Source organism: Lates calcarifer, linkage group LG9, assembly GCF_001640805.2.
Source record: "Lates calcarifer isolate ASB-BC8 linkage group LG9, TLL_Latcal_v3, whole genome shotgun sequence".
Taxonomy (NCBI): Eukaryota; Metazoa; Chordata; class Actinopteri; family Centropomidae; genus Lates; species Lates calcarifer.
In genome coordinates, this window is record NC_066841.1 from 19,110,712 (window position 1) to 19,123,689 (window position 12,978).

General features: G+C 37.6%; 4 protein-coding genes across 9 annotated transcripts in view; 3 read left to right on the forward strand and 1 right to left on the reverse strand.

Moving 5' to 3' along the window:
• LOC108873982 (placenta-specific gene 8 protein-like) overlaps nt 1–5,547 on the forward strand; it is a 72,120-nt gene extending 66,573 nt beyond the window's left edge. Inside the window, exon 6 of the transcript XR_007813893.1 lies at nt 5,337–5,547. The gene's annotated coding sequence lies outside the window, so the exon portion shown is untranslated. The remainder of the gene's footprint in view (nt 1–5,336) is intronic.
• Nucleotides 1–5,547, forward strand: part of LOC108895484 (placenta-specific gene 8 protein) — a 46,111-nt gene extending 40,564 nt beyond the window's left edge. The window contains exons 1-5 of one of the 3 annotated variants that reach the window (XM_018694325.2): nt 3,069–3,206; nt 3,425–3,521; nt 3,655–3,779; nt 4,695–4,803; nt 4,944–5,547. In XM_018694325.2, the coding sequence (XP_018549841.1) occupies nt 3,437–3,521; nt 3,655–3,779; nt 4,695–4,799 (315 nt within the window). In that variant the 5' untranslated portion in view covers nt 3,069–3,206; nt 3,425–3,436 and the 3' untranslated portion in view covers nt 4,800–4,803; nt 4,944–5,547. Of the gene's footprint in view, nt 1–3,068; nt 3,207–3,424; nt 3,522–3,654; nt 3,780–4,694; nt 4,804–4,943 lie in introns of those variants that run through there. The other 2 variants (XM_051073086.1, XM_051073085.1) reach the window with 2 other exon arrangements.
• The window catches only part of lin54 (lin-54 DREAM MuvB core complex component), a 58,628-nt gene that overhangs the window by 30,031 nt on the left and 15,619 nt on the right, over nt 1–12,978 (forward strand). The window lies entirely within an intron of this gene.
• Nucleotides 7,112–12,307, reverse strand: LOC108895483 (COP9 signalosome complex subunit 4). The gene is made up of 10 exons (XM_018694324.2): nt 12,111–12,307; nt 10,974–11,053; nt 10,713–10,864; nt 10,490–10,593; nt 10,249–10,402; nt 9,936–10,086; nt 9,674–9,844; nt 8,442–8,557; nt 8,217–8,301; nt 7,112–7,787 (listed from the first exon to the last, which is right to left on the reverse strand). Exons 1-10 carry the CDS (start codon nt 12,182–12,184, stop codon nt 7,654–7,656), a joined length of 1,221 nt encoding a protein of 406 aa, XP_018549840.1. The 5' UTR covers nt 12,185–12,307; the 3' UTR covers nt 7,112–7,653.

A 12,978-nucleotide genomic window follows, 5' to 3' on the forward strand; every position in this document is an offset into this window, starting at 1 on the left:
CTGTTGATACTTTAAGTACATTTTGCTGGTAATAATTCTGAAGGTAGCTAACTACATCTATTCAAGTACTGTACCTTGAGGTACTTATACTTTACTTGAGAATTTTCCATTTTGGTACTTTCTACATGTATTCCACCACCATCTCAGAGGGAAATATTGTATTTTTTTACTCCACTTTCTTACTTTTCAGATTAAGATTTTACATTAAAAACACATGAAAATCATTTGAAATAAAACACATTAATCATATTAAACCAGTGGATACCAACCCTTTGACCTGCAGTGGAGAAAGTATTCAGATTCTTTACTATACTGCTTTAAAAGTAAATGTCCTGTATTGAAAATGTTACTTAAGTAAAAGTACATAACTATTATCAACAAAATAAACTCAAAGTTAAAAAATTTAGCAAATTTTAACTAACATACTGTTAGGTAGTTTAGTTTGCATTTCATAAACTGATCATATGTTTTGTTTTGTTTCTGTAAAGTCTTAGTTTGTAACTAGTAACTATAACTGTCAAAATAATGTAGTGTAGTAAGTAAAAAAAAAAAAAAGTGGCAATATTTCCCTGTGAACTGCAGCAGAGTAGAGGTATGAAGTAGAGTAAAATTGAAATTTAATATCAAGTGAAGTACAAATACTTAAGTCAAGTCAAGTCAAATTTATTTATATAGCGCCAATTCACAACAGAAGTTATCTCGAGACGCTGTAAAGTATATTCTTATGTTCAGAACTTGAGTAAATGCACTTTGTTATATTCCATCATTGTTAACTTGTGACTCTTGAAATAAAAATCAGTGTCTAGCTGGGGCTTCTTGTCACATTTCAGATGTTTATGAGTTGTTAGCAGTTCCACCCATAGAGACATTTAAATAACCGTTTCAAGTCGAAAGAGGAAAAACTCTCCGATATTTAACAAAAAGTAAAAGATTAGAGAAAACACAACACAAATTGTATATAAAAATTTTTGTTTTTTACTTCTCTGCCATTAATCATGTCATGACCCCCCAGATTCATCTTGACCTTTGGAGCGGCCCAACCCTTAGGTCTGGAACCTCTGGACTAAATTACTGAAACTATATATAAGGTAGTAAAAACTACAACAACAAAATACTTACTTACACATTTATGCATCAGTATTAACTATTTGTTAATGACAAAAATAACTATAAATCAGTCAAAGCCCTTCTTTGTGCAGAACAAGTACTTTTACTTTTGATACTCTGAGAGCATTTTGCTTTGAATGCAGGACTTGTAATGGAGTAAATTTACACTGTGGTATTGATACTTTTACTTCAGCAAAAAGATGAAAATACTTCTTCCACGACTATAAGTAAAAGTAGTGGCAAGCGAAAGTCCTGAATTTAAAATTTAGGTTAAAAAAAAAAGTACTGAAGTATCAACAGTAAAATGTACTTAAAGTCTAAAAGGAAAAGTATTTCTTACACAGAATGTCCCCTGTCAGTGTTATAATACTTTGATGTTGTAGTTGGTAAATTGTCCTGGGGTAAATTTACTCTCCACCATGGCAAGTAGTAATATTATGCAGTGTAAGTGTGGTGGATGGTGCTATGAGTGACAGCAGAGGATTACCCAGCAACCACAAATATCAACAAGGAACAATATCAGAAAAAAGAACATATCCTGACATTTGTTTGGCACTAACTTTGACTTTAATAGATGAAAACTGATGTCATGCTAAAAAAAAATATACACAGGTGTGACTGACATCAGCTGGATTAACTATGTAGTATCCTGAAAGGCAGTAATAATCAAATAAATGTCAGGCTTCTCAGAATACACAGCTTAATGGCAATAAGGAATCAGATTTTAAAGTCAGAATATCAGTGGATATTCACTCTGAGCAAAAGTTGAAGTATTTTAAGGGTCTGCTGTAGTGGAGCCTAATGGCAACCCATGTATTTTGGTGTAATTTAGCCCATGTCTATCTTTAGCATGTCGGAAATTGAAAATCATGCCTATTCCTGAGTTGTAGTTACAGCTGCTCATTACGTAGGAGTCTATATCATTACGGCCAGGGTCGTCATTTCGTGCTCTCCTGCATGGCCTGAGTAGGTGGCAGCCAGATGCTAGGAGGCAGCGCCACCATGTGTCTGCAAAAAGCATTGCAAGAGTTTGGAAGGTGTAAAGTTCAGTTAGTGTTTTCAATGTATTTTTAAGAGAAAAACACACTCATATAATCACCAGATTATATTTATCCCTGAAACCTGTGCACTCTGCCCTTTCAAAGATAATTTCAGCTCAAATTACTTGCTGTATTCTATGTTGCTGTGGAACAGGACAAGGTGTGCCCGCATTATGACATTTATAACTCACATAATATGTGCAATAGACTGCACATGCACAATAAAAGTGTATCACTTAGCACCTTTGTTCAGAGGTGGAGAAGGAGCAATTAATACTGATGCATTAATATGTAAACAGCCTTTTTATGTCGTGGATGGCAGAGATCAAGGTGATTCTATATATTCTACTGTGTGGTTTAATTTACTGTATAAAATGCATCATTATAGGTTTTTAAAATGTGAATAATCAGTAAAATAAAATACACACAAAAATCACCGTTAAGTTAGAGTACTCAAGTAATGTACAGGCACTTCAGAACTGAACTTAAATACTCGAGTAAATGAACTTAGTTACTTTCCACCTCTGCCCCTTCTTCTCGCTTTAGTTGATATGGATGAACTAGTTTAAATCGCCAAAATAAAACAGAGAAAAGAGACCAAAAAAGTTACAGTTTTGTTGTTATAGCAGATGTTTGTGATAAAGGTGTATTCAAAACGATATTTTATGCTCATTTTAAATCATTCACAGTTCAAATTTGTCTCTTGTCATTTGTCATTTCCATCTGAAATTATGAAAATTATGAAATTAACAATGTGTGTGTGTGTGTGTTCCCTAAAATGAGAGCAGGTCATTAAGATCAAGCTGTTAATATGACTCTCAATGTGACTGTGAAAACAATGTACAGTTGAGGTTTATTGCAGTTTTGTGGGCTGGATGTAGGTGTGTTTAGGTGTCCTTTGCTGGGACTATCTGCACAATAAAAGAGTGATAAACGCTGTAACATCATTCGTCATTTCCTTTGATCACTCATAAAGACTCACATTGCTTCCTGGTCTCAATCTGTTGTCCAGGAGCCTCTGTGGTCGGTTTTATCAGCCTTCAACTCTCAAGCCATCTGGTAAGATTTACCTCCTAATGACCGCTTGACACGGATAGCTTTACTGTATGTTCCAGGTCCATATTGTTTGATGTTCAAAAGAGGTGTAATTTACGATTATCTCTGCTGGGGAAGATACAGAAGTAATGATCACAAAATAGGCCACAGCTCTTCAACGTTAGGCTCAGGGACAGAGATAAGAACTAACATCAGTGACAGATCTTTTTCATCGCACACAGAATATCCTGATCATGGCTGTGACCAACCAACCAGGCAGATACCAACCTTCTGATTTCCAGACAGGCCTGTGTGATTTCTGTGATGACTGTGGAACTTGTGAGCATTCTCTTCATATTGAAAACATTTTTTTTTTGGTAGATTAAAATATTTTAAAAAGTTAAGACTACATTGGAATGTAAGACATAGTGTGTATTTTCATTATTATGCATTTCTTGTCCCTCTGCTTCAGGCTGCTATGGTCTGTGTTGCTACCCATGCCTGGGCTGTACCATTGCCAGTGACATGGACGAGTGCTGCCTGTGTGGTCTGAGCATGGCCATCCGCAGCGTCTACAGGACCAAATACAACATCAATGTAAGTGTTGAGTGAATATCTGGAGCTGGCTGAGAGCATTAATTAATTCAAAATCCTCTTTAAATACATATGCGTTAGCAGCATGTACTCCAACAGAAAAGTGCTCATTCTACAGTGATGTGAGTGATATATTATTATATCTGACATTATTTTTTAAAACTGATGGATCAATGTGTAAGTAGCATTTTACTGTTGAAGTTTACATTCTGCATTTTTCTCCAGTCCAGTTTGTGAAATAATGGAGAGTTTTACCTCTGAAACAGGGCTGAAATGTTCAATTTTTAAAGGATAGGTTCTCAATTTTTAAAACATAGTCAGGTATCAAACAGGTCCCGTTCATACCGGTTGTTAAAAGACTCCTCCTCTATAAAGCTTTTTAGAGAAAAGGAGAAAAAAATAAGTATAGTTTTGGGTAGATGTATTTTTTCTGCCATGCTGGTGGCATGTCTCTGTGGATAGCAATGTCAGTCTGTTTGTCTGCCAGTCCACCATTTTGGTCTACTATCTCAACAACTATCGAATGAATTGGTATGAAATTTTGTACAGACATTCATAGTCCACTGAGGATGATGGTGCTCTCCTGATTAGCACTATAATCAGGTCAAAGATGCCTTGTCCTTGTTCCCTACCACCAATAATCTTGCAACCCACTGATTCTTGTCAGAATTTCCTGTGGAGATCCCCAACCCCAAGGCTGGGACACACCTGTGTACATAATGATAAAGTTGGGTTCAAAATCTTGAGTGCCATTGTTGCGTTTGGCAAACAAAGTAATTCTGATAAAGATTATTGCCATCAACCCCACCAAATCCAACAGAAACTCTTACATTCTACTGGAAAAAAAAACAGTGATTCAGTTTGGATTACACTGGGGCTGCAAACTAAGACCTCTGACTAAGATCTCTGTGTTTGTAGGGTTCACTGTGCAATGACTTTATGGTGGTCATGTGCTGTCCCGTCTGTGCTACCTGCCAACTAAAGAGAGATATTGACCGCAGGAAGGAGCAAGGCATTTTCTGAAAGGGTAAGAACCTTGTAATGGCTCTGAAACACATACACACGCACATATACATATATACCACCATGAATACCTGTTGTGTTATCTTTAAGTTTATGGAGCTGTTGAAACCATGGAAAATCATTTGTTTATTTTATGCCCTCTAGATACTGCTGTGGCGCCAGAGAGGTTGTAAATCTGCCAGACTTCTGTGCTGTTGAAGAATTTAAAGATACAGCCCATTCTCTTCCTGATTCATTCAATTGTTGATTAAATGGTGTAATGCCTATTATAACCTTTAATGGGAAATGATCGTTGAAATGTTTCTTTTTCTGTATTTTCGACAATCCTCTGATGAAAACAACTTTCAAATCTTTCAGCCAGTTAAACATTAAGAGGCTGGGGTGCACCTTTACAGTGGGGAACAGTATCATGATTTATTGTTACCATAAAATGCAATTTTAACTATGATGTCCTTAGCAGTTGGCTAAAAGTGGGGAAACCTAAACTGCACAGCACTGCCATTAGTTTGACTGCAGACAGGAACACAGCATGTATAGTTTTTTTTTCCATTAGTAACATCAGTCTGAAGCTTGATTACAGGTATATCTTATGTGTTCAAACTATACATGAATAACATTGCCTTCAGCAATCACCTTAGGGGTGGAATGTGTATTAAGTGGACCCTGATGATCTTCTGATCTGGATACTAAATGAGTATAATGTTTTTAAAGGTGTACCTTAATAAAAAAAATAACTTGTAACTTCAAATAGTGCAGGCGGTCCATTGTTTTCTTCCCCTACTTGACTGTGGCTACTCCAGCATTATGGATTACTGTTTTATAAAACCTGCTTTTAGTTTAGTTTTCTTTTTTCACTGAGACCAATCTTACTATTAAAAACAGTAGCAGCATGGCTCTGAGGTGACTAATTGTTGTTTAGTCTATAAAATGTCTAGAAATTGAGAAAAATGTCCATCCCTGTTTCTCTGAGGTGATGCTTCAGATTACTGATTCTGTTCAAACAACACTCTAAAACTCAAGAGATATTCAGTTTACAATAACATGAAACAGACAAGAGCAACACAAGACTGATTGTTGCAGCTCTGCTCTAGGGAGGGAAATGTCGGTCTGTTATCTCTACAATATCTCAACAACTATTAGATGGATTGGCACAAAATTCTGTATAGATAATCATGATCCCTAGAGGACAAACCTGACTGACTTGGGTGATCCACTTATGTTTCATCTAGCAGCACCAGCAAGTCAAAGTTTACCCTGTGAAATATCTCAGCATCTACTTGCTGGATTGGCACCAAATTGATGGTTCCCAGACGATGAATCTTACTGACCATGGTGATCCTCTTACTTTTCCTCTAGTGCCATCAACTGAAATATTTAATTAATCCAAAGATTTGGTTGATGACCAAATACCTGAAAACTAACAATATTTCCATCAGCTTCAGCTGTATTTTGTGCATAATGCTAATTAGCAAGTGCTAACACAATAAACCAAATGGTAACATTAAACTTACTAAACATTAACATCTTAACATTTTTATTATCATTCTTATTACTTTATTTCCCTTTAAGACAGAGGTTCCCAAAACCTAATAAAAAAGTCATCTGACTTGAGGGTTCTGTCATTATGCAGCTTAACACATGTCCACAAATCTGCTTTGCTTTTGGTCCTCATTATGTCCTGCTTTCCAAGTAAGTGAATTTTTACAAACTAAGAATCTTGGAGCATAGCTACTGTAACTACCATATTCTTTATCAAATGAACAAAGCCTGAATTACAAAAAGGTAAAATTCTAACTTAGACTTTGTTTGATATTCTTCTTATACTGTACAGATAATTACAGCCTACCAGGTGCAAGGGTAAGAGTTTTTTTAAACTGAATTTATCAGAAAAGTTGTGTATTATATGCACATATAAAACACACATTTTTCAGCATGAATCACTTCAGCCCAGATGTCAGAACAATTGTTGGGTCTCTGTTTATATTAGAAAGAGCAGGGTCTGTACGTGTGAAAAGTGCCCCAAGATAACTTCTGCTGTGAATTCCTGCTATATAAATAATATTGACTTGACTCTATGTATGGAGTTCTGTATCTGTCTCAGTGGAAAATTTAGAGATACCTAAGCTCTCCAACTACTTTAATTTACATGAATATTTTCCATCTCTATCATCCAGTGCTCTCTCAGGGCGAGAAGAACAAACATCCTGGTAGCTAAAAGAGGATGTTGATAGGAAAGCTGCTGTAAAACAAACCAGTGAATAGCCACTGAAGCAGAAAATAAACTTAAATGACATGACCAGGACGGTGAACAATTTCTCTCGGCTTTGAATTTATTTCTCTTTGCTGAAATTACATTAGGGTGGACCAGGAGATGTGCAAGACACAACAAATCAAGAGCTACTTGACAGATATTGCTGTTTCATTTGTAAAGTTTGTTAAGTTAAAAACACGAGAATGTGTTTGAACGCAAAAGCTTAAATAGACCGATTGTTCGCATCTTTTCACTTCTTTTTGACCCAATGACATGACAAGACAACTATCTGAAGAATCATAACCAAGGTCACACCCAGAGGTTACACAATACCTCTCCTGTGATTACATCTATGCCAGACAGATCTGAAATATTGAGAAATGTTGAATTGTTATTCCCATGGCCCAAAGTAATAAAACAGTGCTCACTGAGAATTTACCAAAAAGAGAAACATCTCAAATGAGTGATGGTGATACCAGAGGGTTCTAAGTGGGTGCTTCCATTACCGTGACTCAAGTGGTGATGTTGTTGAACAGGAAGACAAAACTTGCTGAGGGAGCCATTTAGGGGATTTTTTTTTTTTTTTTTTTTGGGTGGGGATGTTTACTGGGTCATCTGGGTTTCCATAGCTTGAGCGGCCCACTCTGGAGCAGCCTGACGGATCTTTTCTAGGAGGTTGTTGACTTGGAAACACAGAGACTGGATCTGTTTGTCCCAGGTAGGAAGGGGTTCACGAGCTGCATGAGATAAAAAGGAATGATTAAGGGAGAGGAAATCAAACACATTTCTGTATGTTCAAACTCTGTATGTGACTTATCTGTCACAGCACTGCCCCTTTCAATAACCTAGGAATGTGCTTTATGGTGTTTCATTCACTCCTGTGTGAAGAGGCTGCCCCCTATTGGCTGCAGATATGACGTAACTGTAATGAATCCCAGACTACTTATAACACTGAACACCAAGTTTGTGCAAGTCTGATTGATATTCATGACAGTTTGGTGGAGCTGAACTAAACAATAAGATCTACAAAGAATTTCCCTTCATGGACAGTACTGTCTAACATCTGTGAAATGTTGCATTTGTGTTGAAATTTAATGAACGGTAATTGTCAATGCCAAGTTCTGTTTTACATGCAATGTAAAAACACACTGGCTGTCATTACTTACTCTCAAAGTGTACAATTCCATCTATTTGGTCAATGAAGCCATTCATGCGTCCTTCAGTGATCATCTGGGATGCAATCTTCTCAGCCTACAGACAAAAAACAGAAACTAGGATCTCTATGTACAACATGGAAAACAAACAGCGACACAAATTATACTTGTAAAGTAAAAAAGACAAAACTAGTTTGGATTCAGTTTGTTAATTTCTTTATCTAATCCATGTCTCACCTTTGCTGGAGGGATTTCCAACAGTGCTCCTAGTTCTTCAAAAGTGATGTTGTTGTAGAGTTTACTCGCAGACAGGAGGTTGTGTTCAATCACAGCTCTGTCAAGGATGCTGGAGCCTGAGACAGAAGAATGTGAGAGAAAGAGAGCATCTTTAAAACAACAGTCAATCTTTTGTTACAATATTCTTGTGCGTGGTCAAAAGTTTGTACTGAGGATCATGCAAATTATCTTTTAAATGTGGTTCATCATGTATGCTACCGCATTTATTCAAGTCTTTCCAATTGCCAATTTTTCCAGTCTTGCACACATGAGAGTGTTAGCAAATCTAAAATGAAGGCAGTCACTCTATACTGGCCATAAAAGGGAGGGGTCAGTAAACTCTAATTGCACTTTGGCAAATGCACTGTTATTGAGACACCATTTACTTTACAGCAAGGCTGAACTCCTTATCAACTGTGTCAATTTCTCCCACACCTTCCAGCTGATGTGGGACTGACACTAATGTCTGCTGTATATCTCTCTCCACTGGTCATCTTCCACCATTCGCAGGGCATTGAGTTTGAAGATTCTAAAACACCCAATTTTCCCCAAAATTCCCATTATTAATTCTGACTCCATAAATGATTAGAGTTACGTATGCACAAATAGTTTTCAATTCACCACTGTAAATAGCATCTACTACTTATGCTAGTTGTGACTATTTCAACATGAATACATTTAGATTTTCCTTTCTGTGCTTCTCTGTCAATGTGTGTCAATATTAGCTAATGTCTTAATAAAGCAAATGTCTCAGGTTAATTGTGACCTCAAAATCTCTGAAAGGTGTGGAGAAGAGGAGCCTGTATGGCTACATGCTCACACAAGGTGAATGGTGGGTTTTGATCTTTGGCTTCAACCTTGCTAAGCCTCATTTATTGTCCCCACAATATATCCTCTTGCCTGCTACTGATCTAGAATGTCATATAACTGATTGTGCTGCTTTACAAAAGTCTTTTCTCACATATGTCTCCATTTACTTGTTTTAAAGGGTTTAAAAGTTGTCTGCTCCCAGCACATGTCACAAGCTAAAAAATCTGAGAATGTAGTTTAGGGTTGGTTTCAGAGTACAGCTATATCGCCTGTGATGGATGATAAACTTGGTGACCAGGCAAAAGGTATTAACCATCACTAGTTGGACACAGATGGTGACCAAAAACTTATCAAGCTGAGTGAAGCCAATTATCAACCCTCACCATCCGCTGTGGTGGCCTTCTGGTGAGGCATCAGCATGGCCGCAAACTCCTGCAGCTGGTTCCCTCTGATGATCCGGTCCAGATACATTTTCTCCAGAATGCCGTAGGCAGCCAGCTGCTGACAGCGCTCATCCTTAAAGAGGGTGGCCAACATGCGGGAACGCTGCTGGCCTAAAACAAAGGACATACCATATTTCTGTGAAGCTTATCGTTTAACTTATTGTTAAAAACATGAACCTGAACACATTAGTCTTGGTGGTACCTGCAGAGGCCAGTATGGTACAGTTAAGGGCATGTTTCAGTGCTTCCAGTCGCTCAGTCTCATGTACAATAGACTTATAAGACAGCTCGTTGTATCTCTGTGCAGCTTCAATGAACTTCCTCCTGAAGTCTAGGACTCTTGCATAGCACACCTAAGAAGGAAAACATCACGAAACACTTAACAAAACAAGTACAGGGACTATTTACTGAAAGGGTCCCATAATGTTTAATCAGAATACTTGATTACAATTGTAAGCAGCCGCAGCAGCAACACATACAGTGTGTGGACATGAATTTATTGAGGGATTGTGTACCTTATAGTGAATCTGTAGCTGTTCATTAGAGGACTCATTCTGGAGCAATGAGGCTCTGTTGATGTAGGCCTCTGCCTGCACTGGATCATCATCCTCTAAGTAGAGACGGGCAATTTTCAGGTATGTATCCAACTTATAGTCAACATTGTATTGCCTAAGGAGACACAAAAAGATATTTAAAGACATGGGATTATCAAAAACACTGAAGATGACGGACTGAATCTGCCAGTGGTTGACTTACTTCTGTCCTGTTTCCAGGGGAATACCAACTAAAACCTGGGCGGCATTCCTCCAGTCTCCCTCTTTCTCATAAATGGTTGCTAAGTGCTGTCTTATGGAAGCTACCTGAGGACATGTAGAACATGATTTAATTATACATTTAAATAACTACTCTGACGTTTAACTAACTGAATGATCAGCAACAAATTCTCTTTGGGGCTAGGAGAAAGTGTCGGGGCATTTACCTGCTCCTCAAAGGAGATGACCCTCGGCTGAATCTTTTCCAAGGTGAAGTGATACACTGCTTTAGCTGTGGCATCAGGCAGGTTGGGCAGATGTGTGCAGAAATCAGTCAGCAGTTGTCTTGAGATTACAAGGCTGACATTTTCATTTACCACTGTAACAGTCAAAGACAGAAATGTCACAATAATGCATCCCATTTACATCTAAATGTACTGAGCATGCAAAAAATACTGATCACATAAAAGAGCATAAGCACAGCATACTTGCTTCAACAAAAGCCTTCAAGGATTCCAGCTGATCTGCATCTGTAAAGTGTATGGCCTTCTCCAAAATTTGTCGATACCTACAAAAGAGTTTACACATTAAAAACATTTTCAACTGATAAATGGCAGACAACTGTACCATCTTTGCTCCAAATGGTCTCAGTATTGTAAGGAAGTAAATTTGCTGTTGACTCCTAGCCACAGTTCTAATCTATATGTCCACTCCAAGATAAAGCAGCAGTCACATAGATGTCTAAATGTTTACAGGAGGGAACTTGTTCAGTCTGTGTGTTGTGGACAGTAACTGGTGGAGGAAATGAGCTCCCAAGAAAAAACAGTCAAGTCAAAAACAAACAATCAATATGATCAATATGGACATTACGGTATCGTTCAACATATATGAATAGGAATATCACTTTTATCATCATATGTAAGAAGTGTGAAGCGTAGAAGAAAGCTGATGCTACTCTAGGGTATTCCTATCCCAGTAAGAGCTCAGACTGAACAGTGTTGAATGCAGATGTAAAATATAAGATGAGGGCCCTTGCTGCAGATGTAAGTTTGAGTAAATACATCTCTATTAGGTGTACAGCTTCATCCTCAGGTCGTTTGTCATTTCTCCATCATAGTCGGCCACCTACGCCCCCTGACCCAGCACCGTAAAATATAGCTGCAGCACATGCCTGATAACATGTACAGTGTCCCTGACAGTTTGCATTTACCACTAGCAAATTTCTAGCCAAATACCGCTTTGAGTATAAGCTTATTAACGGGAGTATAGCTACTAGCCTAAGTTCAGACTCTTATGATGCTATGCTGTCTTTAGCATTAACTGTGTAGCTAGAAAATAACAGCTTTTATATACTAATGTAATAAAATGCAACAGCAACGTTAAATAGTAGACAGGACGTTTATATGTGGTGTTACATCTTACGGACAGTTACGGTTTGATGCCGTTAATCTAACGTAAGCCTATCTGTGTGGCTAATGTAGCTAGGTGGCATGCTAACGTTAGCTTAGCTTAGTCTAACACAGCTATCTCACTGCTACCTACTGTAGGGTTAAAATGTCCACATTTAAATAAGCGTATGGCTGTTGTTAACACGTAATATATTCTTTTATCGCTGGTACACATACTTCGCAGCGAGATCTTTATGAGAGCCACTTGAATTCATCAGCTGTGCAAGCTCCTGCCTCACTTCGGTCGCCATTGTCGCCTGCGAAGCGTCAACAACGACGGTTTCCTCTGCCAAGAGGGGAACGAGCCTTCCGGCCGGTCTGTGTCCCAGAGAGCGCGGAGCTCCGTTGGTCCTCCAACCGGGAGACCCTGGCTGCAGCAAACGCAACCGTGTCAACCGTACACAGGAAGACGAATTACTTGCCCCTCTTTTTTTTTCACAGTGTTAATGAACAAATGAAAGCATAACAATCAAGAAGAACCACAACACAAAAAATACAGAGAAATAACGTAAAAAAGTAAATAATACTAAGTAATCCATGACAATTATTTAAACGTTTATTAATACAATTATCAGAAGAGTTGTTAAGTCAAGTCGAATTAAAGAAACAAATTAAGTTATTAAAAACATATCAAGTTTTTTCTTTATGGAAGTTTTGACAAAACAAAAATCCTTAAAGAAAACAGAAAATAAAGGTTTGCTGTGCATATATGAATATAATATTTGTACCAAAAAACAAACAAAAAAACAAAAAAACATTTACAATAACCTTTTTTCCTGACTTTCCTGTCATCTCTGGTTCATTTTTGATCTGTCTTTGCAATAATCTTAGTTAACATGTTTTTGTTTATTTGAATCTTTTATTAAAAAATATATATAAAGAAATTTGAGCCTTCATTTTGTCACGTCGTATTAACCCCCTCAGGGGTCCCAGGGTAAAAATTTGTTGTTGGGCTCCAGTATGGTTGCAAAATGGGAGGGGTTACTTGTTCAAGAAGTATTTTCCACATTCTGTATTTCTATTTCAGTTTTTTCTTTAAATTATA